Below are 26,780 nucleotides of genomic sequence, written 5' to 3'. Positions count from 1 at the left end.
CGCCTGGCTGTTGCTGCTGTCGGGGGAGGGGAAAAGGGCAGACTGGAATCTTCCGCCCTGGGCCTGCGCAGGGAGAAAGAAGAAGAAGGGTGCTGCCCCACAAGGCATCGTGTGGCGCCATCCGGGAGGAGGGGCGGCCGCGGAAGCATGGCTGCCGAGAAGGGGAGACCCGAGGGCACTCTGCGCCCATGCCGAGCTTCCTTCAGGGGTGGCGGTGAGTCCGACCAGCCACCCTATTATGGGGGCAGCGGCTTGGCCTGCCGCGGCCGCTCCCCCGCCAGGCCAGCAAACCACACTTCAGCCTGAGGGGTGACCGCAATAGAGAAAAGGAAAAAAGAAGGAAATCAAAATAGTAAACTGTAAAAAAAGCAACTAAATATTTTATAAAAGGCAGTAATGAAATAATTGAGGAACAAAAAAAGACACACAGAAAACAACTAAATAGCAGAGGTAAATTCTACCTTCTCAGTTATTATATTAAATGTCAATGGGGGAGATGGATGTGGCTTGGATGGTGGAGCTTCCGCCTGCCATGTGTGAGGACCTGGGTTCAGTCCCTGGGGCCTCCTGGTAAAAGAGAGGAAGGGAAAGCATGCCTGCGTGGTGGGCCAGTGCCCACGCGAGTGCCCGCGTGGAGAGCCAGTGCCCATAAGAGTGCCTGCGCGACTGCCCACATGGTGAGTCAGTGTCCCATGCAGGTGAGTCATGCAGCAGAATGGTGACGCATTGGGAGAGAGACAAGGGGAGAGTCAACATGCACAGCAGAAACCAGGAACTAGGTGGCGCAATTGACAGGGAGCTTCTCTCCCCATCAGAGGTCTCCAGGATTGAGTCCTGGTGGGTCCTGGAGGAGGGGGAGGGGGAGGAGAGTACAATGCAGACAGCAATGGCAGCGGGGCGGGTGGAGGGGAGGGGGGAAAAATAAATAAATCTTTTTTTAAAAAAGTCAATGGATTAAACTGCCCTATTAAAAGACAGAGATTGGTAGAATGGATCAAAAAGTGTGATCCATCTATATACGGTCTACAAGAGACTCAATTTAGGTACAAAGACACAAAAAGGGTAAAAGTAAAAGGACAGGAAAAGAAATCCCATGCAAACAGTAATCAGAAGAGAGTTGAAGTGGCTATATTATTGCCATACAGAATAGATGTTAATGGGAAGCAGTTGTGGCTCAAGCTATTGGGCTCCCATTTGTCATATAGGAGGTCCAGGGTTTGATACCCAGGGCCTCCTGTTGAAGGCGAGCTGGCCCGTGCGGAGTGCTGGCCCATGCAGAGAGTTGGCGCAGCAAGATGACATAACAGGGAAACGGACTTTGGCCCAGTGGTTAGGGCGTCCATCTACCATATGGGAGGTCCGCGGTTCGGGCCCCGGGCCTCCTTGACCTGTGTGGAGCTGGCCATGCGCGGTGCTGATGCGCGCAAGGAGTGCCCTGCCACACAGGGGTGTCCCCCGCGTGGGGGAGCCCCACGCGCAAGGAGTGCGCCCGTGAGGAGAGTCGCCCAGCGTGAAAAGAAAGAGCAGCCTGCCCAGGAATGGCGCCGCCCACACTTCCCGTGCCGCTGATGACAACAGAAGCAGACAAAGAAACAAGACGCAGCAAATAGACACCAAGAACAGACAACCAGGGGAGGGGGCGGAATTAAATAAATAAATAAATCTTTTAAAAAAAAAAAAAAAAAAGATGACATAACAGAAAGAAACATAGAGGAGAGACAATAATAGACACAGCAGACCAGGGAGCTGAGGCGGTGCCTCTCTCCCACTCCAGAAGGCCCAAGATCGGTTCCCAGTGCCACCTAAAGAGAAGACAAGCAGACACAGAAGAACACACAGCAAATGGACACAGAGAGCAGAATGCAAGTACAAAAACAGTGATGGGTAGGGGGAAGTGGATAAATAAATAAATCTTTAAAAAAAAAAAAGGATCAGGGAAATGGATGTGGCTCAACCAATTGGGCTCTTGACTACCATATGGGATTGAACCCTGGACCTCCTGGTGAGGGCAAGCTGGCCCACATGGAGTGCTGGCCCATGCGGGAATGTGGTCCCACGCAGGAAAGCTGCCCCGCACAGGAGTGCTGGCCGACGCTGAGAGCTGGCACAGCAAGATGACACAACAAGAGACACAGAGGAGAGAAAATAAGAAGATGTAGCAGAACAGGGAGCTGAGGTGGTGCAAGAGAATAATCGCCTCTCTCCCACTCTGGAAGGTCCCAGGATCAGTTCTTGGAGCTGCCTAATGAGAATACAAGCAGACACAAAAGAACACACAGCAAATGGACACAGAGAGCAGACAACGGGGGGAGTGGGGATGGGGGTGGGGGAAGAAATAAATAAAAATAAATCTTTAAAAAAATGGATCAATACTCTTTGGATAAATTGTATGATTTATTAATATGTATCAATAAAATCAATTTGGAGGATAAAAATGGATCAATGACCTAACTATAAGTTAATACTATAAACTCTTACAAATAAATATAGGGAAGTATCTTTAGGACCTTGTAATAGGCAATGGATTTTTAGATTTTACACCAAAATCAACGCAACAAAAGAAAAAAACAGATAAAACAGGCTTCATCAAAATTAAACCTTTTTTGTACCAAAAGACATCATCAAGGAGAGCTGATGTAGTACAAGTGGTCAAGTGACTGCTTCCCATATATGAGGTCCCGGGTTCAATCCCCATTACCTCCTAAAAACAAAAAACAAAACAACAAAAAAAGTAACTCAATGGGGAGCAGATGTAGTTTAGTGGTTGAAGGCTTGCTTCCCATGTACAAGGTTCTAGGTTCAATCCCTGGTACCTCCTTAAAAAAAGACACTTAAGAAAGTGAAAAAAGCCTACAGAATGGGAGAAAATGTTTAGAAACCATATATCTGATAAGATATATAAAAACTCCTAAAACCAACAACAAAAAGACAAACAACTCTATTTAAAAATGCACCAAGGAGGGAGGTGGCTGTGGCTCAATCAGTTGGGTTCCTGTCTACCATATGGAAGGCCCTGGGTTCATATCCCAGGTCTCCTTGTGAAGGCAGGCTTACCTGCACGGTGCAGAGAGCCACCAGCCCAGGCACCACAGAGGTCCACCAGCCTGCAAGCACCACAGACAGCCAACTCAGCAAGGTGATGCAAGAAAAAGGAAGACAGGGAAATGGACTTGGCCCAGTGGTTAGGGCATCCATCTACCACATGGGAGGTCCGCGGTTCAAACCCCGGGCCTCCTTGACTCGTGTGGAGCTGGCCCATGCACAATGCTGATGCGCACAAGGAGTGCCCTGCCACGCAGGGGTGTCCCCCATGTAGGGGGGCCCCACACGCAAGGAGTGCGCCCATAAGGAGAGCCGCCCAGCGCGAAAGAAAGCGCAGCCTGCCAAGCAATGGCGCCGCCCACACTTCCCGTGCCGCTGACGACAACAGAAGCAGACAAAGAAACAAGACGCAGCAAACAGACACAGAGAACAGACAACCGGGGGGGGGGGGGGATTAAAAATAAATAAATAAATCTTTTAAAAAAAGAAAAAGAAAAAGGAAGACAAGCAAAAACGCAAAAGAGCACACACGGTGAACAGACAGAGCAGACAGCAGACAAGCTGCGGGGGGGAGGGGAATAAATAAAAATAAACACAGACACAAGAACGCACAGCAAATGGACACAGAGAGCAGACAGCACACAAAAAGCTGCAAGGTGGAGGTGGAGGGATAAAAAAAAATGCACCAAGGACATGAACAGACATTCAAGAGATATAAAACAGATATTCAGAGAAGTGGATTTGGCTCAATTGATGGAGCATCCACCTACCACATGGGAGGTCCAGGGTTGGGTTCAAACCCAGGGTCTCCTGACCCATGTGGTGAGCTGGCCCACACGCAGTGCTGATGCATGCCAAGGAGTGCCGTGCCACGCAGAGGTGTCCCCCATGTAGGGGAGCCCCGCATGCAAGGAGGGTGCCCTATAAGGAAAGCTGCCCCACGCAAAAAAAGTACAGCCTTTCCAGGAGTGGCTCCACACACATGGAGAGCTGATGCAGCAAGATGATGCAATAAAAAGAAACACAAGGAAGAGGACTTGGCCCAATGGATAGGGCATCCGTCTACCAAATGGGAGGTCCACAGTTCAAACCCCTGGTCTCCTTGACGCGTGGGGAGGTGGCCCATGTGCAGTGCTGATGCGCGCAAGGAGTGCCGTGCCACGCAGGGGTCTCCCCCGCATAGGGGAGCCCCAAACGTAAGGAGTGCGCACAGTAAGGACAGCTGCCCAGTGTGAAAAAAAGTGCAGCCTGCCCAAGAATGGCGCTGCCCACATGGAGAGCTGACACAACGAAATGACGCAACAAAAAGAAACACAGATTCCCGGTGCCGCTGATAAGGATAGAAGTGGTCACAGAATATACAGCGAGTAGACACAGAGAGCAGACAATTGGGGGGGGGGGGGGAGGAAGAGAAATAAATTTTATAAATAAATAAATAAATCTTTTTAAAAAGAGACAGATTCCCAGTGCTGCTGACAAGAATGCAAGTGGACACAGAAGAACACACAGTGAATGGACACAGAGAGCAGACAATGGGGACAGGGAGGGGAAGGGAAGAGAAATAAATAAAAAATAAATCTTTAAAAATAAAATAGATATTCCAATGGCCTAAAAGAAAATGAGACCATCATTAGACACTAGAGAAATGCAAATTAAAACTACCATGATGGGAAGCAGACTTGACCCAGTGATTAGGGCATCCGTCTACCACATGGGAGGTCTGCAGTTCAAACCCCAGGCCTCCTTGACCCGTGTGGAGCTGGCCTACATGCAGTGCTGATGCGCACAAGGAGTGCCCTGCCACGCAGGGGTGCCCCCATGTAAGGGAGCCCCATGTGCAAGGAGCGTGCCCCGTAAGGAGAGCTGACCAGTGGGAAAGAAAGTTCAGCCTGCCCAGGAATGGTGCCGTACACACAAAGAGCTGACACAACAAGACGATGCAACAAAAAGAAACACAGATTCCCATGCCGATGACAACAATAGAAGCGGACAAAAGAAGAACACGCAGCAAACGGACACAGAGAACAGACAACTGGGGCGGGGGTGGGGAAGGGAAGAGGGAAAAAAATCTTTAAAAAATAAAAAATAAAACTACAATGATACACTACTTCACACAAACTTGGATGACTTATTTTAAAAACTGAAAATAACAAATGTTGGCAAGGATGCAGAGAAATAGGTACCCTTGCACATTGTTGGTAAGAATGTAAAACAGTGCAGCAACTGTGGAAAGCAGTTTACAGGTTCCTCAGAAAGTTAAACAAAGAATTACTATATGATTTTTTGTGATATGTATGTGTATATATATATAATATATATATAGTGTGTGTGTGATGTATATATCTTCAAAAAATACAATTTACAAAAATGTGGGGGTGGGGGACTGGGGTGTGGGTTATATGGGAACTTCTTATGTTTTTTAATGTAACATTCCTTGTGATCTATTAACTTTAATAAAAAAGTGTAAAAAAAACAAAAAAATTAATAATAATAAATGAAACTGCTACATTCACCAAGGGAAAAAAAAAAAGAATTACCATATAATCCAGCAATTCCACTCCTAGGTATACACCCAAAATAATTGAGAGGAGGGACTCACATAGATATTTGTACACCAATGTTCATAGCAGCATTATTAACAATAGCCAAAAGATAGAAATAAACCAAGTGTCCACCAAAAGAAGAATGGATAACCAAATATGATATATCCATACAACGGAATATTATTCAGTCCTAAAAAGAACTAAAGTTCAGGAAAATGATATTGATACAATATGGATGAACATTAGACATCATGTTGAATGTAACAAGCCAGACACAAAAGGACAGTATGATTTATCTTTTATGAAATAATTAAAATAAACAAATTCATAGAGCCAGAAAGCAGAATAAGGATTACCAGGGTTAAGGGAAGAGAGGAGTAATTGCTAAATGAGTATGAGTTTAGGTTTGGGATGATGAAAATAGTCTGGAAATAGTACTGAAAGCTATACAGTATTGTTAATGTACTTAATTCAAAGAATTGTTCACTTAAAATGGATATGATTTGTTACATATATTTTATCACAATTAGAAATAATTTTTAAAGTCTATTATGCGAAAAACACAAAAAATTTTTAAAAAGAAAAGAAAAAACAAAAAAGAGAAAAGGAAAAAACAACAAAAATTTAAGAGAAAAGGAAAAAACAACAAAAATTTAAGAGACAATTAAAAAAAGAAACAAAAAAGTCTATTATGCAAAAATAAGGAAAGTTGAAAAACTGTCACAGTCAAGGGGAACCTAAGGAGACAGGATGACTAAATGTAATATGATATCCTAAATGTCCTAGAACAGAAAAAGGACATTAGAAAATATGAACAAATAATAACGTATAACATTGATTCATTTAATTGTGGCAAATGTGCTATAACAATGTAAGATGTTGATAATAAGAGAAACTAGGTACAAGATATATGCGAACTCTTTATACTATCTTTACAACACTTCTGTAAATCTAAAAATACTCTAAAATTAAAAGTTTATTTTTAAAAATGTATTACATGTCTACCACTGTGCTGAATATTAAAGGAAATATACAAATAAAACGTAACAACATTGATGAACCTTGACAATATTATATACTTAAAGAAGCCAGTCACAAAGGACCAAATAGTCTATGATTCCATTTATATGAAATATCCATAACAGGCAAATCTATTGAGAAAGAAAGATTAGTGGTTGTCTAGGGACAAGAAGGATAGCTCAGAGGTATAGGGTTTCTTGTGGGGTGATGAAAATGTTCTAAAATTGATTGTGGTGATGGGTGGCCAACTCTGGGGGTCCATTGCACTATCATTTAAATGGATGAATTGTATGATATGTGAATGTTAACTTGATAAAGCTGTTAAAAAAATATAAAAGTGCAGTCCCTGCCCTGCAGAAGTTCAGATGGCTGGAAATAAGGATATACATTTGGATTAAACAGCTAAGCAAAACTACAGGCATTACATGATTTAGTCAAAACAGGTAGTACAATAGCAAGCTCCCTGGCACAAAATCCAGGTTGACATGGCCAGGATAAGTTCTTAGCTTCTGGAATATTACAGATAGTTGCTAAAGATCTTGCTCAGGCATAAGTCCTCTCCCAGACAAATGCAAACAAATAGGGATATACAAAGGTTTACATACAATGTGTCAAGAGATTCACCAAAGGAAGCGGATAAGGCTCAACTGTAGAGTGTTCGCCTATCGTATGAAGGGTCCAGGGCTCCATACTCAGGGTCTACTGACCGGTGTGGTGAGCAGGTCCATGCACACTGCTGCCGCACACAAGGAATGCCGTGCCATGCAGGGACACCCCTGCGTAGGGATGCCCCAAGCACAAGGAGTGCACCCTACAAGGAGAGCCGCCCTGTGTGAAACAAGCGCAGCCCACCCAGGAGTGGTGCTGCAAACACAGAGAGCTGATGCAGCAAGATGATGCAACAAAAAAGAGACGCAGTTTCCTGGTGCCGCCTGACAATGCAAGCAGATGCAGAAGAATATACAGCGAATGGACATAGAGGGCAGACAATGCAGGGGAAGGGGGAGAAAAATAAATAAAATAAATCTTAAAAAATTAAAATAAAAAAAAAAAAAAAAGAGATTCACCGAAACCTTAAGATCACCCAAGGACTCCAGAGCTAAATCAAGAGTTCCCAGGTACATGTAGACACTCAACTGAGGTTTGTTTTGGAAATAAGTGATTGGGAAAAAAGTGAATGAGTGATAATCATTGCTATCATTTCTTTTGCACCCACATCTATTTTGTTAAATACTTATCCTGTATCTAAATCATAATACCCATACAAGATAAGTATTATTATCCCCATTGTACATTTGAGGAAACTAAGATTAAGTAATTTACCCAAAGATACACAGCTACTAACAAAACTAGCATAAGATCTTAGGTTTTTTTTCCTCCAAAGTCCATAATTTTTCCACTATTCTACACCTCTGAAATCAGGGATGAAAAAGTCAAATTTAGAGAAGGCTTCTGGGAAAATCGGAGGACATGAAGCTTGGGAAGGATGTGAATATAAAGTGGGAAGGACAAAGTGTCTAAACCATTCTAAAATCACAATTAAATCAGATACTAAAGGACTTTATAAAGTATGTGTGTAATATGCTTAAACTAATATTGGACAGCATAAAAGACACAGTAAGAAAATGGGAGCCCCAAGAGACAGGAGTTCCAGCCAGCTCCCCCATTAATAGCTGCTGTACTTGACTAGCATTTTGCCTCTATGGAGTTAAAGCAGATGACTCTGAGGTCCCTCCAGGCCCAGAGTATATCAACCATAACAAAGAGAACAGGAATCAGAGTACAGAATATATTTTTGAAAGGGTCCCTTCAAACAGAGAGGTTTTGGATGGGAAGAAAAAATCTAGATGATACTGCTTTTTCCTCATTTTAATTGTTCAGAATTTCAAATCTCTATAATAATAGCCAAGGGCTTAATTACCTAAAAGCAAGGCTTAAGGGTTGACAACTTTCTGGAAGACATTCAAATTGTGGTGTTAATTCTCCCTTTAAGCTCTGGGAAATGTGCTTCCTCTCCCTCACAATGCTTGGCATTATTTATTAGGATAAAAGTAATCTCTTTTGGGACTGTCTCCATAAATGTGCTCCCTCCTCCCAGTCAGCTAAAGAAGAGACATCCCAGCTATGGAGCAAATGAAAGAGGAGGGCTGCGATGCCAGTAAATGAAAGAATGAGGACAAAGCTGATGTAGAGGGTTACAAAAATACTTGCCCCATGAGCTGGGGCAGCAGGAACCAGGGAGGGACCAAAAAACCATGACCAAAGTCATGAAGCAAAATCTACAGTGTGTGAGTAGCTTCAGATACCAGGGCTCCGGGTGGAGGTTGAGAGCAGTGGGTCAGGAGTTTCTTTTGCAAGAAAACTGAAGGCTGTTTTATGAATACTGCTAACTACTGGTAATTATAATGAAAAAAAATATATATATATATAAAATTTAAAATAGCATTTTTACTCCATGGTTTATTAGACCTTACATCCAAAGCACACACAACAAAAGAAATAGTAGATCAATGGGACTTCCTCAAAGTTAAAACACTTCGTGCTTCAAAGGACTTTGTCAAGAAAGTGAAAGGCAGCCTAAATATTTGGAAACCACATACCTGGTAAGGATTTGATATCCACATTCTATAAAGAGATCATACAGGGAAGCAGATTTGGCTCAACTGATAAGAGCATCCACCTACCACATGGGAGGTCCAGGGTTCAAACCCAGGGCCTCCTGACCCGTGTGGTGAGCTGGCCCATGAGCAATACTGATGTGTGCAAGGAGTGCCATGCCTTGCAGGGGTGTCCCCCGCATAGGGGAGCCCCACGTGCAAGGAGTGCAACCCTCAAGGAGAGCCACCCCGCACGAAAAAAGCGCAGCCTGCCCAGGAGTGGCACCACACACATGGAGAGCTGATGAAGCAAGATGACGCAACAAAGAGACATAGATTCCCAGTGCCTCTGGCAAGAATCCAAGTGGACACAGAAGAACACACAGTGAATGGACACAGAGAGCAGACAACAGGGAGGGGGGGAGAGGGAAAGGGAGAGAAATAAATAAAAAGTAAAACTCTAAAAAAAAAGAGATCATACAACACAACAATAAAAAGACAAGCAACCTAATTAAAAAATTGGCAAAAGACTTGAATAGACATTTCTCCAAAGAGAAAATACAAATGGCCAAAAAGCACATGAAAAAATTTTCAACATCATTAGCTGTTATGGAAATGCAGATCAAAACTACACTGAGATATCATTTCATTCCTTATAGAATGGTTATTATTACAAAAACAGGAAAGTCTGATGCTAATGACTATGCTTGTGAGCTGATAAACCCAAAATAAGAACAAGGCCTAGAACAACTTTGTGCCTGGGAATTTCCTCCTGTCAGCCTTCATGTTACTCAAATGTGGCCAGTCTCGAAGCCAAACTCAGCATGTAAATGCAATGCCTTCCCCCCAGCGTGGGACATGACACCTGGGGATGAGCCTCCCTGGCAACGAGGGACCACTATCAACTACCAACTGATGATGCAACTGGAAAATGACCTTATACGGAAGGTTCAATGCGGATCAGCAGAATATCCATGTCTACATAAAATACCATGACTTTAAAATGCTGTTTGACCTAAAGTAAGGGGGAAATGGAAAGGAGAAATGAGTTTATATGGCTACGAGTTTCTAAAAAAGAGTCTGGAGGCTGGCAGAAGGTTTGCCCCCATGCACAACTGAGCAGAGTCAGAGAGACAGATAAAGCAGATACAACCCCCAGATATTGGTTCCTTTGAGGGCTAAAGAGACCCACGGGAGTTATGGTCATGGCCGATGGGGTTAACTACCAGGGCAGATGGCCCCTCTTTGGAAATGGTGTTTATGTGTGATGAATCTGGACTCAGATGGGATCTCCCTTCATAAGACTTTCATGCCAATGTGCTGGAGGTGCAGTTAATGTTGGGGTTTAAGATATATTTAGGGGATTTGAATCTCTGCACTGACAATGTGATAGCCAGATCCTGAGCCTCAACAGACTCCAGCACCTACAATCTGATTTATTGGACTTACCACACTCAGCTAAGATGGAGTTGAAGAAGGACAACCACCACACCATGGAGCCTAGAGTGATTACAACTGAAAATGGGAGGATTGCATCCAGCATCCAGGTGGAATCTGACCCTCCTCTTGACATAGAGGTGCAATGGACACAACCAATCCAATGTCCACATAGAAGAGGTGGCATTGGAATGGGAAAAGTGGACATAGTGGACGAAGGGTATGGGGAAAGGCAGGAAGAGATGAGAGGTGGAGGCGTCTTTGGGACATGGAGCTGCCCTGGATGGTACTTCAGAGGCAATCACCGGACATTGTAAATCCTCACAGGGCCCACTGGATGGAATGGAGGAGAGTATGGGCTATGATGTGAACCAATGTATATGAGGTGCAGAGGTGCCCAAAGATGTACTTACAAAATCCAATGGATGTGTCATGATGATGGGAACGAGTGTTGTTGGGGGGGGGAGAGGGGGGGTGGGGGGATGGGGTTGAATGGGACCTCACATATATATTTTTAATGTAATATTATTACAAAGTCAATAAAAAATTAAAAAATTAAAAAAAAAAAAAAACAGGAAAGTATAAGTACTTGAGAGGACAAATAGGAACACTCCCTCACTGGTGGTAGGAATATAGAATGGTGCAGCCTTTGTGGAATACAGTTTGGCAGTACCTCAAGAAACTAAATATAGAACTGCCATATGATCCAGCAATCCCATTACTAGGAATAAATACAGAAGAACTAAAAGCAAGGATGTGAACTGACATTTGCACACCAATGTTCATAACAGCATTATTCATTTTATTACTCATTATTATTACAGTTGAGTGAAATAAGCCAGACACAGGACAAATGTTGTATGGTCTCACAAATATGAACTTAATACACAGAATAAACACATGGAGTTTAAATCTAGAGTATAGGTTACTAGGAGATAGGATGAGGGCTGAGAAAGGATACTGAGGCTTAATGTGTGTAGAATTTTTCATAAGGTTTACTGTAAATGTGTGGAAATGAATAAAGATGATGGTAATACATTAGAGTGAGTATAACTAACACTGCTGATGTAAATGTGACTGTGGCTGAAAGGGGTAGTCTTGGATATAATATTTCAATTGAAAGGAAGCTAGAGAATAAAGGAGGGACTGTATAACATGGTGATTTTGGTGGTGGATGAAGATTGTGGTTAATAGTATAAGAATGTTCTTCCTTTACAAACTATTAAGTATATGGTGATACATGGGAATATTACAACTAATGTAGCTTAGGGATGATAGTTATATAATATTGTACAAAGCATGGGACTGTATAATTAAATGAATCCTGTGGTGGGAAATGAACTGTGGTTAACAGCACAAATACGAGAACATTCTCTCATGAACTATACCAAGTATATAATACTAATACAGGGTGTCATTAACCAGGTGGTTTAGGGGTAAAATACATCAAATGTAAGATTGGCTATAGGTAGTAGTAATGTTTTGACAATACGCTTTCACAGTTTTAACAATTGTTTCACAACAATGCAAGGTGCTAGTGGTGTGGTAATGTATGGGAGCCTGGTATGATGATATGCATGTTTGTTTTGTAAATTCACAACTTGAACTATACACTTACTGTTTATGGATGTTCATGTATTACTGATAAAGTTCAAGTTTAAAAAGTTAAATAAAACAGCATTGTTACTAACCTTTACATATTATCTCAGCATATTCTCCCTTGACCCAAGTCCCACAGCTTCTTTCTCTCTCCCAACTTCCTCTGGTCCCTGTGGTACTCCAAGTGTGTTCTGATTTCAGGGCCTTTGCACACTCTTCTCTTTGCATGAAATATTCTTTCCCTGTCTGAATCTTACTCATTCTTCAAGTTTTAGTCATATAACTTGCCAAAAAAAACTTTCTGACTACTCAGACTTGCGTAGGTCCTCTTATTTTACACTACCATAGTACCCTGAATCTTTCCTTTGAGGAATTTATCATACTTAATTAGTAGTTACAGTTTACCAGCTGTCTTTTTTGCTAGGAATATAAGCCCCATGAAAACAAGAGGCTGCACAGCCAAGCAAGTACTCAATAAATATTTGCTGATTAAATTAAGGAATCCCTCTGAACCACACTTCTTTATCTCTAAAGATGTTACAAAAATATCTACCACACAGAATTGGTGACATAATTAAATTAGATAATACATGAACAGGGTTTAGGAAGTGCAAAGCACGTTGTTATGGTCAAACTGGAAACTGATGATAATAGTGAGGAGATTGCTTAGCTCCTCATTTATTAAACAATATGTATAGAATACTTTGTGTAACAGATGCTGAAGATAAAACCACGAACAAAATAGAAAAATGTCTCTGTCCTCCAGTTTCTGGTCTACTATTGACCAGAAAATGGCCAACTTCTTAACTATTTTCCTTGCGTTTGGGATTCCCTGCCCTTCCTGTCACTGTGAGATTTGTGTCCTCCTAGTTCATGTTTATTGGCTTGTTATTTGCTTTAGTCCTCACTGTTATGTTTATATGAATCCTGCTCCTCTTTAGTCTTCAATGTTTTTACCTGAAAACAACCTTATCTCTGCCATCGGTCCCTGGTGCTGCTTCCTCTGGGCTCATATATCAGACACACCCTGGCATACATTTGGATCACTACCCCTCCCCTAAGAAAAAAAAAGTGGTAATATTAGGGTAAGTGATTTTTTTTCTGATTCTTTTTATACTTTTATCATGGAAAATTTTAAATGTACAGAAAAATAGAATAATATATTGAAAATTCATACTCCTATTACCTGGATATAACTTGAGTTAACATTTAGCCATTTTTGCTTCATCTATTTTGTTTCCCTTTAAAAGATAGCAACATTTCTTTTTTCTACCATGCCATTTTCATATCCCTCAAGTTACATTTATTAATATAATCTAATATCTATATTTAAATTTCCTTTCTCAAAATGTCTTTTTATAGTTTGTTTGGATCAGAATTCAAAGCCCACACATTGCATTTGGTTGATGTGTCTATTAAGTCTCAGGGTAAGTGATATTTAGACCTAAGCTTGACATTCCAGGGCCATCCATCTTTTGGGAAGAGTGACTCAGAAGGTGAGTCATTACCCATTCCCTGGTGCATTCTGACTTCCCCACACACCATCCTACTATCTCTACCAATCACTACCTTTTCTGGGGTCTAATGAGCATCTGCATTAGTGTCTTACACAGATCCACCCCCTGCTCTTCTGTTGACCCAGTGAGGTATATGATTCTACTCAATTTTATGCCAACAAAGCTGGGCTTCTCACCCAAACTTTTTAGGGTACCAAGAGGAATGAGCTAGGAGTCATAAGGCCTGGTCTCAGCTCTACCCTGTACTTACCATGTAGTGTCAACATTTATGCACTCACTTTTTCATGCAAAGTTTGTCAGGTACCACTTTAGGCTAAGTATTCTATGTCTAGGTACATATGCACTTTAAGAAAATACAGGGAAGCAGACTTGGCCCAGTGGTTAGGGCATCCGTCTACTACATGGGAGGTCCATGGTTCAAACCCCAGGCCTCCTTGACCCATGTGGAGCTGGCCCACGCGCAGTGCTGATGTGCGCAAGGAGTGCCCTGCCATGCAGGGGTGTCCCCATGTAGGAGAGCCCCACGCGCAAGGAGTGCGCCCCGTAAGGAGAGCCGCCCAGCGCGAAAGAAAGTTCAGCCTGCCCAGGAATGGCGCCACACACAAGGAGAGCTGACACACAAGATGACACAACAAAAAGAAACACAGATTCCCGTGCTGCTGACAACAACAGAAGTGGACAAGGAAGAACATGCAACACACGGACACAGAGAGAACAGACAACTGGGGTGGGGGGGGTAATAAAATAAATTAATCTTGGGGAAAAAAAAGAAAATACAGTTGATTCTTTGCAATGAGGAAAGTAGATGTGCCAATTATTACATTGCAAAGTGAGATCAGTATAATGGGCTATGTGGGTCACAAAGAACAGGACGACTGACAATTTGGGAGGTTAGCGAAGTTTTCATTCCTCATTTCACAATGGAGGAAAACCAGATTACCAAATTCGGGACCTGTGAAATACTCCAAAAAGGAGTAGCAGCGCCCAGCCCCCATCAAGATGACAGAATGAGACACTTCAGGGCTCCATCCACTCACAGAAACTTTAAACAACTAGCAAGAACAGGCCAAAACATCTTTCCCAAAGCTTCAGAAAACAATTAAAGGACTGCAGGAACAGGGTGAGTGCCAAATTGAAAAAAAGGTTACTTTAAAAAAGTAGGTTCTCCTGGCACCTCAGCTGATCCTTCCCTCACCATTCACTGGCTTGGCACAGAGCAGCCATACTCCCAATGAGAATCTCTGGTCCCAGTTCCAGAGGGAGCAGAGTAACCCCTGTGTACATACTGGAAGCATGTATGTCTGGTCCAATCTGCCTGGTGGTGGCCTAAGGAACTTGTCATCTCAGAACTTGCCCTGTGTGTAGGAGACACCTCACCAAAAACTCCTACAGAACACTGGCTAAGAACAGTCAAGTTGTACTGCCTAGGCAAAGGATTTCTGGCTGTAGCACATACACTGCAGTGCCTGGGACAGTGAGAAAACAGTTTTCTATGGAAGAGGGGACATTTGTATCAGTGTAAACAGAAGAATTTCTAGGGCCAAACATGCATGCCTAAAACAAGATGCAAGGATCAGGGAGGCCCCTACTCTCCGGCCTGGAACTCATTGTATGGATAAGCCCTGAAGGGGAGCACATTAGGATTTCTCTTTGGAGTAAAGGGAAAATTTTAATAATAGAAAGTGGTAAGGGTGAGGGTGCTGCAATATTGGTAATGTGATTAAATCCACTGAATGGTATGCTTAGGAGTGGTTGAGATAGTTAAGACTATGTTGTTTATAGGTTTTCACAATTAAAAAAAGAAAAGAATAACGAGGCAATAACAAATACATGACGGGATCTAGCAAAGGAGGAGAAAAGGCCGAAAAGGACATTATTGGGACATAAGAAAAAATTGGAATATAGACTAAGTTTTATATCAATATCAAGTTTCTTGAACTTGATACTGCACTTAAGGTGGTTACATAAGTGAAAACCCTTGTTCTTTGGAAATGCACACGGCAGTACTAAATGTTCAAGGAACATGATATATACAACCTACATTCAAGAGTTCAGAAAATGAATTGATAGATAGATGGATAGATAGAATGATACGGTAAATGTGGCAAATGTTAAAATTGGTGGATCCTGATCTGTATCTGGGGGTGTAGGGGTATTCTAGAGTTCTCTATACGGGGGTTGTATTATTTTTGTAACTATCCTATGTTTGAAAGCATTTCAAAATTAAAAGGGTTTTTGTTTTTTTTAAAAAAAGGAAAGACAGTGGGATTTTAGGAGGGGTAGAAAAATCTAGGTTCCAGTCTTAGTACCCACAGTTGAAGTCTGTGTGACCTATAAGCAAGGTATCCATTCATTCATCCTATTGAACATCTGAGAGCCTATTATGTACCAAAACTTTTGCCAGGAGCTTCCACTTCTTCATCTGTAGTGTCTGCCAGCATTATCTCAAAATATTGACATTGAATGAAAGCAGTTTATTACCTATAGGATAATATCAATATTTTTACTTATATAGTCCTCCACAGCTTATAAAGTGCTTTTACTTAGATTATCTTCTGTAATTTTTACAACAATTCCATATGGTGGGCATCATCATTGCATTACCTAAAGCTCATAAAAGTTATATGACCTTTTCAAGATCACATGGCTAGTAAGGGATAGAACCCAGGTCTGACACAAATTCCACGGCCTTTCTTATACATGTGAAGTATTAACTAACACGTTAATACGGTCTGTGACAAGGATGGTCACATGACTGCATATGATTAGGTGCCAAAAGATAATATCAGCTAGGAGTTCAGAATATGAGCAGGCATTTGAGCCAGAGCAGTCAGAAATATTTTATGGTATGTGGTAACACATGGGATAAATACAACTAATGTAATAACTAGATTATAGTTAACACCAACTTTGTAATGTTTTTAGCAAAAACAAAGTTGGTACTATATTAATGCTTAAGGTAAAAAAAAAAGAATATGGGGTTTGATTTTGTGAGACAGGAATATGATTAAGCATTTTTTTCTCTTTTCCTTTTTTTTCATTAGTAAGGAGACCCTGATTATGTCATTTAATTAACCTGTGTTCATCTTTATATCTTTTTTAACACTAGAGGAAAAATTGAGTTAGTAGTTGGAATTAGATGATATAAAAGTACCTGGAATGAACATGTTAGGTGTAATATTTCTATAACTTGTTGAGTTGTCTCCTTTTCGAAATTTCTTTTTTTTTTTTTTTTTTTTTGGAAAAGATGAGACCTGAGCTGGGCCTTGAACAATGGGGCATTTTGGACAGATAATGATAATGGAAAGGCACTCCAAGTGAGAAGGAACAATAAGATCTAGGATCAGAAAAGTAATTCAGCATTTGGGTAATAATGAGGAGACTAGCTGGCTCAAGTAGAAAGGCAAAATAAGAGTGCAAAGTCAGTAACAAAGAAATCTGGAAGGGAACAGTAGCATCACACTTGGAAAGGTCCTGCATTCCTTCTTATCTTTAAGTAATGGCCTAATGACAGATTTCCATGCACTCTCCTGGAGTTGGAAAGATTAGACACAGAATTTCTTGATAAATGGTCTCTCTTTTCCAGCATTCCTCAGAAACCAAAGCAAATAAGCAGGAGAGTTGAGGCACCAATCTGACCATCTAAAACAGTAAAATTATTAAACTTACTCAATTTTTTTTCCTATTACCCTTGCACCAGCTCTGGCCAAATTCTCACAAATTGACTAAGGTAAACAACACTAAATTGTTTCATAACAGATGAAGTGAGGATTGGGTTCTCTGGGAATTTAAAACTTAAAGAGACATTCAGGGGCTACTGACCCAATGTCAGCAGATAAATGAGCAGCACGCTAATTTATGCTTTATGGATAGAGTCTACCAATTAACTCCTGGTAAAAATATTAGGTAAATAACTAAAATGAGCCTTTAACTTAAGCAGCATGATATAACTGAAGAGTACAATTAAAGTCTGTTAAACCTATTAAATAAAGAGGATGGGGAAGGCAAAAAGAATGCATTTATGGTGAAGCATACGGTTTTACTGAGATTAAATAGGGTTCTGGAAGTAAATATGTAACTTACTACCTCTTCGCCTAACAGCCTCACATTCCAAACAGTTCAACAAGTAAAAATAGTATTCTAAGAAAAATGCCTGGCAGTTGATGAGTTAATACACACAAAAAATGATCTGCCCAAGGTCATACAATTTATCGAGACCCGATTCTAAAGTCGCCCACTGGGTGACTACTCCCTCCAAGCCCCCAGGTGGCCAGCGTGGCGACAGTAAGTGGCGTGGCGGGGATCAGCGCAGCCTACTAAACCCCGGACGGAACAACCCTTCAGACCGCGAGGTTCCGCAAGGGCTGCCGGGAAGAGCCTTGTTCTCCCAGTGCCTCATACCCGGATGCCAGAGGAGGCGGAGATACCGGCACCCAAACCTCCCAGCTCTCCTCCTGCCCCGCATGCATGTAACCTTCATTACCTTTCCCAAGGCACCGCTCATCCTTTGAGGCTGCAACCTGTAATTTTGCAAGCCGAAGATCCGCCTGAGCACCGCGACCCCTGGGTGCCTCACAGCTGGAACCAGTGACGGAGCAGCCTCGATCAGGTCCGTTCACAGTATCGGACGGGCTTCACTCAATTCCCTCAGCACCTTGGTTCCGGCTACTCAGCCCTTGGAAATCCCCCCTGACTCTTCTCCCACATAAATCAAGCTCCCGGTTCAATTACTATTTCTCCAGGCAGAATTAATTGCCGTCCCTGTGTTACCCCAATAGTTTGAATACAAATCTATTTCATTTATCATACTACTTATGCGACAGTTGTTACATCTTTTCGATATTTGATTGTGAATTCCTCAAGGACTAAACAGTGGCTCGCACAGGATATGGAGATTTGAGTTCTAATCTCGACTTAAGATGACTGATCAAAAGTGATCCTTTCTTTATTTTTTTAATGTTACATTCAAAAAATACGAGGTCCCCATATATCGCCCATCCCCCTCACCCCACTCCTCCCCCCATAACAACAACCTCCTCCATCATCATGAGACATTCATTGCATTTGGTGGATACATCGCTGAGCACCGCTGCACCTCATGGTCAATGGTCCACCTTATAGCCCACACTCTCCCATAGTCTACCCAGTGGGCCGTGGGAGAACATACAATGTCTGGTAACTGTCCCTGCAGCACCAGCCGGGACAACTCCACTCCCCAAAAATGCCCCACATCACATCTTTTCCTCCCACTCCCTACCCCCAGCAGCCACCATGGCCACTTTCTCCACACCAATGCCACATTTTCTTCAATTATTAATCACAATAGTTCATGAATAGAATATCAGTAAGTCCACTCTAATCCATACTCTATTCCTCCATCCTGTGGACCTTAGAATGGTTTTGTCCACTCCACGTCTATATCAAGAGGGGGCTTAGATTTCACATGGATGCTGGATGCAATTCTCCTGCTTTCAGTTGTAGGCACTTTTGGCTCCCTGGTGTGGTGGTTGACCTTTTTCACCTCCATGTTAGCTGAGTGGGGTAAGTCCAATAAACCAGAGTGTAGGGGTTGCAAGTCTGTTGAGGCTTGAATTAAATAAAGACAAAAAAAAAAAAAGATGAGGAATGAACAGAAATGAGGGACTGTAACTGCTGACTAAAGCAGATTTAATGTAATTGTAGTTATATAAAATGAGTAAATTGCAACTGATATAAAAAATTAAAAATTGGGAAACGGACTTGGCCCAGTGGTTAGGGCGTCCATCTACCACATGGGAGGTCCGCGGTTCAAACCCCAGGCCTCCTTGACCCATGTAGAGCTGGCCCATGTGCAGTGCTGATGCGCGCAAGGAGTGCCCTGGCACCCAGGGGTGTCCCCATGAGGGGGAGCCCCACGCGCAAGGAGTGCACCCCGTAAGGAGAGCCGCCCAGCACGAAAGAAAATGCAGCCTGCCCAGGAATGGTGCTGCACACACACGCGGAGAATTGACACAACAAGATGACGCAACAAAAAGAAACACAGATTCCCATGCCGCTGACAACAACAGAAGCAGACAAAGAAACAAGACGCAGCAAATAGACACAGAGAGCAGACAACCGGGGTGGGGGAGAGGGGAGATAAATAAATAAATAAATCTTTAAAAAATTAAAATTAAAAAAATTAATCAAATTAAAAATAAATAAATAAATGGGAAGAAAAATAGGCTAAATGATAATTATAGAAATAAAGCTTTAGGTATTTTTCCACAATAAACAGAATTTAAAATTCAATGTAGGCTTTCCAAACAATTTGGAAAGAAGAAGCTTATTAAAATAAAAAATGTCCATACTGTGAGAAAAAAAAGTGATCCTTTCTGGGAAAGTCTAAGGACATATATATTACTAGAAGGAAAGCCCAAAAATGTAGCACGGTACTGTATAACAGCGAATTCTCAAGTTAAATATGAATATGGATAAAATTGCATATATAAGACTTTTTACAAAATATAAACACAAACTAGAGAGGTGGAAACAGAATAGCAGCTATGTACAGGAGGGGAAGCAGAGAGAGATTGAGGGGTGGTGAGTTTTGTTTGTCTTTTATTCTAATAAGGAAAATGGTACAAATAATAATTGAAGTGATGAATGCACAACTACATGATTACACAAATACCATTGATTGTATGCTTTGTTTGAATTGTATGATTTATTAATATGTATCAATAAAATTGATTTGTTTTAAAAAGTGAAACTTTCTGACTTTCAATTGCTTTATAATAATTGATAATAACTACCTATTATTGAGTGGCCACTATGTGCAACGCATTATACTCATTGAATCATTTAATTTATTCCTCACAATAACTGTTAGTGAGGAATCATCACTTGATTTTAAAGATAAGGACATTGAGGAATAAAGGGCTTGTCTGCGATGGAATGACTGAAACAGCTGAGTTTCAAACTCAGTTTATTACTGTAAAGTGTTTTTCTCCCTGATACCTTCTCACATGAGATAATAACACCATAAACATTTATTTACTTACTTTATACACCAACCATTTACTTAGCACTAATTTGTGCCAGTCCCTTGGTTGAACTCTGGGAACACAGATGAATATAATATGGTCCCTGTCCTTAAGTGGCTCTTAGAGATTAGTGGAGAGGCAAAGTCATAAACAGGCAATTATAAAGCAATGTGGAATTCCTTCTGCAGAAATATACACATAAGCTCTCTGTGCAAAGGGAGTACATGGGCAAATAAAGTCAAAATGAGTGAAATTTTTAAAATGTGCAGGTATTTTTATTGTTGCTGTTACTGTAGCTGCTGCTACAGCTGTTATTATAATTGCTATTGCTCTTGGCAAGGAAAAGGTGTAGAAACTGATAACTATTAACAGGGATTAATGATAGGGAGTTTGCTTTATCATCACAAACCCTGCCAAGATCCTTTATCCTAATCCTATATCAGTCCTTCCAATGATGAAATTCCAAGGGGCTGCAAAAGGCTATGCAGGTAAAATCTGTCTCCCCCCAAATGTAGCCCTTCTCCTGAGAAGTCCTAAGAGACTGTTTGAAGAGATAAGTTTGACATGCCTCCTCCACAACAGTGACTAGTGATTGCCCACATATCTGAAAGCTATTGGAATGTTAGAAGTGAATTTTTATATAGGAAATAAAATAAGCAAACATCAGTCAAGTGCTTCGTACGTGCCAGGTCAGGTCTTTTCAGGTATATGAGTTCATTCAGTTCTCCTAGTAACCCTGGGAAGCTGAGGGTCACCGCACTGTTTCTTAAATGAAGAACAAAGTGTGAAAAGTTTCACTAGTTAACATTAGGTCATACTGTAAGTGGTGAGCAGTCTGGTTACAGTGCCTATGTTCCTTTTGTGCCATAGGACTGCAATTATAGGTTTCCAAAAAAGCAAGTTGGCTAGGCCAGAGATTTTCTTTCCTAATCTAGGCAACATAAAAGCAATCTCGTAAGATAAGAATCCATCTTTGTGTTCATCCATTCTGGGAGGAGGAGAGGGGGAAGGAGGAAGAAGAGAAGAAGGAAGAAATGGACAGAAAATTCTTTGTATAAAGGTACAAGGATTCCCAAAACAACTAAAGTGCTCTAAAGGACTTTGGCCCAGTGGTTAGGGCGTCCGTCTACCATATGGGAGGTCCGCGGTTCAAACCCCGGGCCTCCTTGACCCGTGTGGAGCTGGCCCATGCACAGGGCTGATGCACGCAAGGAGTGCCGTGCCACGCAAGGGTGTCCCCCGCGTGGGGGAGCCCCACGCAAAAGGAGTGCACCCGTGAGGAAAGCAGCCCAGCGTGAAAAGAAAGTGCAGCCTGCCCAGGAATGGCGCCGCCCACACTTCCTGTGCCGCTGACGACAACAGAAGCGGACAAAGAAACAAGACGCAGCAAATAGACACCAAGAACAGACAACCAGGGGAGGGGGGGAATTAAATAAATAAATAAATCTTTAAAAAAAAAAAAAAAGAAAGAAAGAAAGAAAGTTAAATTATTTAAAAAAAAAAAAAAGGTTATGAATGAAGAACCCAAAAGGAAGATGAAATTGGTATACATGGAATTTAAAATACAATAGAGAGAAGCAGATTTGGCTCAATGGATAGAGCATCTACCTACCACATGGGAGGTCCAGGGTTCAAACCCAGGGCCTCCTGACCTGTGTGGAGCTGGCCCATGCGCAGTGCTGATGCACGCAAAGAGTGCTGTGTCACCCAGGGGTGTCCCCCACGTAGGGGAGCCCCATGCGTAAGAAGTGCGCCTTGTAAGGAGAGCCACCCCTTGTGAAAAAAGTGCAGCCTGCCCACGAGTGGTGCAGCAAACATGGAGAGCTGACGCAGCAAGATGACGCTACAAAAAGAGACACAGATTCCCAGTGCCACTGACAAGAACATAAGCGGACACAGAAGAGCTCACAGCAAAAGGACACAGAGAGCAGACAACTGGCAGGTGGCGAAGGGGAGAGAAATAAATAAAAAATAGATCTTAAAAAAAATACAATAGAGATATCTGTGACTATATTGGGATGGATATTATTGTTGACATGCTCTGCCGATGATGTCATATGTTATAAAAGAATGTAAGCTTACTCTGCTTCACATCCCTTCCATACAGAAGTGACCAGAAATACTTGCATGTACATCATTCTGTAGATTTGATGGCTTATTTTGTCTCCAGCATCTAAAAATAAGACCGCTTTGGAAAAATCAAGACAGCTCAGCACAAACCACCATCCAGATTCCAAGGATCTTGCCTTCTTGATTCATTCTTCTACAGACTGAACTCCCCAGATCAAAGATGTACCTTGTTCATCTTTGTATCACCAGCATCTGGCCCAGGTTAATGTTCATCTGCTGAACTGAACTGAAAGCTTGCTCTTCATTCTCCTTTTTCACCCCTCTAGAACCTATCTCAACAATGTCACATTTGCGAACATGGCACAGGGGTGGGAGAACATGCATAGACTACAGGCTTTGGAGCCAGACAGAACTCAGATCCCATCCTGCCTCTGACACTCACTATGAGGTCTTAAAAGAGTGAGAGTGTGGTGAATATTTTGGTGACTTCAGGTTTGGCAGAAATGTAAATATAGAGAGAAAACTTGTGAGAAAGGAGACTGTAGAGACAGGGTAGAGTCAAATATTTAAATATTTAAATTCCAGGGGAAATTTTTGGGGAGGATTTGACCAGTCAGCAGCTAGCAAGGAATTGAGTGGTGGAGTAGAGGATGAAGCCAGGGAGGCCAGCCAGAAGACTAAGGTATAAGTTTTTTTTTCTTTCTGAGTTTGCTTCCTCATTAATTTTTGTTTTTTAATCTGTTATGGTGGGTGGAATAGTCTACATTCAGAGTTTATTTTTAATCTGCCCTAGAGCTCATAACTGACCCCCCAAAACTGATTTCCCTTTCTCTTTCTTTTAGGCCTTCTAATTTAAATATATTGCTGCTTTATATATGCCTTGATGACTTTTGGACAGTTTGATTTCAAACTCTTCTCAATTTTTGGATTTTTCTGTTAGAAATCCAAAGTCCTGGAGATGAATCCTATTCATAAAACTATGATAATATACTCTGTAATTGAAATGCCATCCACAAGAGCCCCTTCAAAGTAAGAATTTTATGTGCAAAATGCAGTTTGTTATTGATAAAAGAAACTTATTTAAAATCCCAATCTGTTAAAGCTCATGTCAGACAGAATCTAACTTTATGTGATTGCTTTTGCAAACTTTATATGATTGTTGATCTAAATGTAGAAGAAGGTCATCATTTTCACAGCATCTTTGGAAGATGCAAAGCTGGTTGCACTTTTTTCCAAGTATGATTATAACTCACAAGTCTACTTTATTTTACAATACAGCTAAATATAAATATTCAAATTTTTACTTTTAATTTCCTTTTTAACAAAATTAATGTTTTCTATCATCTTGAGTATAAATAACTAATTATATCTGCCATAGTTTTTACTTGTCTTTACCACTGTGTCTGTATGTTTTTTATTCTTTTTCTCATTTTTTAATTAAAGAAGTAGGTTTGCAGAAAATACAGAGTTCCCATTGCCCTCCTCACACACCCATCTTTTCCTATTATTAATCTTTTGTATTAGTGTGGTACCTTTATTACAATTGATGAAGCAGTATTGTAATTATACTATTAACCATACTCTAGTTTACATTAGGGTTCACTTTTTGTCTTCCACAGCTCTTAGTAGTACTGTTTTTCTTTTTTTAATTTTATTCTGGGTCACATATATGCAACCTAAAATTTTCCATTTTAACCACCTTCAAATATACAATTCAGTGGTGTTAATTACAATGCTGTGCTACTATTCATTACCAAAACATTTCCATTTCCCCAAAGAAGAAGCTCTGTACTCATTAAGCATTTATTCCCCTTCCCTTAACTCCCGCCCCAGCCCCTGGTGAATCATATTCTAGTTTCTGACTCTGTGAATTGGCATATTCTAATTAGTTCATATCAGTGAGCTCAAATAATATTTGTCCTTTTTGTGTCTGGCTTATTTTGCTCAACATGAACTTCATTCCTTTTTACAGCTGAATATTATTCCATTGCATTTTGTTTATCCATTCATCTGTTGATGGACATTTGGGTTGTTTCCAATATCAATTCAAGAAACTGTTTCCAATTCTTTTGGGTGTATACCTAGAAGTGGGATTGCTGGGTCATATTGTAATTCTATACTATCTGAAGAACCACCAAACTTTTCCATTCCAGCTCCACCATTTTACATTTCCATCAACAATGAACAAGTGTTCCTATTTCTCCACATTCTCTCCAACATTTGTTATTTTCTTTTTTTTTTTTTTTTAAAGATTTATTTATTTATTTAATTTCCCCCCCTCCCCTGGTTGTCTGTTCTTGGTGTCTATTTGTTGCGTCTTGTTTCTTTGTCTGCTTTTGTTTCTTTGTCCGCTTCTGTTGTCGTCAGCGGCACAGGAAGTGTGGGCGGCGCCATTCCTGGGCAGGCTGCTCTTTCTTTTCACGCTGGGCGGCTCTCCTCACGGGCGCACTCCTTGCGCGTGGGGGCTCCCCCACGCGGGGGACACCCTTGCGTGGCAGGGCACTCCTTGCGCGCATCAGCACTGCGCATGGCCAGCTCCACACGGGTCGAGGAGGCCCGGGGTTTGAACCGCGGACCTCCCATATGGTAGACGGACGCCCTAACCACTGGGCCAAAGTCCGTTTCCTGTTATTTTCTTTATCTTTTTCCCAATACTAGTCATTTTAGTCAGTGTCAAATAGTATCTCATTGTGATTTTGATTTTCATTTCCCTAATGGCTAATGTGTTTAACATGCTTTCATGTGCTTATTGGCCATTTGTATATAGTCTCTGGAGAAATTCCCATTCTAACCTGTGTCCATTTCTAATTTTTTCTTTTTTGTTGTTGTTGAATTGCAGGAGTTTAAATAATATATTCTAGATATTAAACCTTTATCAGGGAAGTGGATGAGGCTCAAGCAATTGGGCTCCAAATAGGAGGTCCAGGGTTCAATTCCTGGGGCCTCCTGGTGAAGGTAAGCTGGCCCAAGTGGAGAGCTAGCCCAAACGCAGAACTGATCCATGTGGAGAGCTGGCGCAGCAAGATGATGCAACAAAGAAAGGCACAGAGGAGAGACAATAAGAGACACAGCAGACCAGGGAGCTGAATTGGCGTAAGAGACTGACCACCTCTCTCCCATTCTGGAAGGTCCCAGGACCGGCTCCCGGTGCCACCTAAAAAGAAAGCAAGTAGACACAGAAGAACATACAGCAAATGGACACAGAAAGTAGACAGTGAGCCCAAAAAACAAGGGGGGAGGATAAATAAATAAATCTTTAAAAAAAAAAAAACCTTTATCAGGGGGAATAGATGTGGCTCAAGTGGTTGAGCACCTGCTTCCCACGTGGGGGCTCTGGGTTTGGTCTCTGGTGCCTCCTAAAAACAAAAAAGCAAACAAACAAACAAAAACCAACTCAGGAACTGATGGGCTCAGTAGCTGAGCACCAGCTTCCTACATATGAGGTCTTGGGTTCAATCCCCAGCCCTGGTACTAAAAAAAAAAAAATCCTTACCGGATATGTGGTTTCCAAATACTTTCTCCCATTCTGTAAGCTTTCCTTTTTTATTTAAAAATTTTTATTGAAGTATATCATTCATACATGAACATACATAAACATAAGTGTATAGTAAAAGTTGTGACTTTTCAAAACAAACAGGCATAATGTCATACAGTGCTCCCATACATCACCCCACTACAAACACCTTGCATTGTTTGGAAGCATTTGTAATAAACTACGAAAGACAATCGTCTAAGTATTACTACTAGCTATAGCCCATATCTTACATTTAGTGTATTTTCCCCCCAACCCACCTGTGGCAGTTTGATATTATTTAGGAATTCCAAAAGGAGAGATTATATTTGTAAACTGGTCTGTTCCTGTAGGCATGATAACCCTTTGATTGTATTAGATTCAGCTGAGATGTCTGATTAAATTATCTTAAGATTAGGGCTTTGATTCAACCACATCAT

General features: G+C 41.4%; 1 protein-coding gene across 1 annotated transcript in view; it reads right to left on the bottom strand.

Annotated features, from left to right (window-relative positions):
• MRPL48 (mitochondrial ribosomal protein L48) overlaps positions 1-18,369 on the bottom strand; it is a 103,506-nt gene extending 85,137 nt beyond the window's left edge. Inside the window, exon 1 of the mRNA XM_058305929.2 lies at positions 18,239-18,369. Coding sequence (XP_058161912.1) covers positions 18,239-18,259 — 21 coding nt within the window. The 5' untranslated portion in view covers positions 18,260-18,369. The remainder of the gene's footprint in view (positions 1-18,238) is intronic.
• Between the last annotated feature and the right edge of the window lie 8,411 nt (positions 18,370-26,780).

The sequence above is a fragment of the Dasypus novemcinctus genome, chromosome 10 (genome assembly GCF_030445035.2).
Source record: "Dasypus novemcinctus isolate mDasNov1 chromosome 10, mDasNov1.1.hap2, whole genome shotgun sequence".
NCBI lineage: Eukaryota > Metazoa > Chordata > Mammalia > Cingulata > Dasypodidae > Dasypus > Dasypus novemcinctus.
This window is presented reverse-complemented; position numbering and strand designations above follow the sequence as displayed.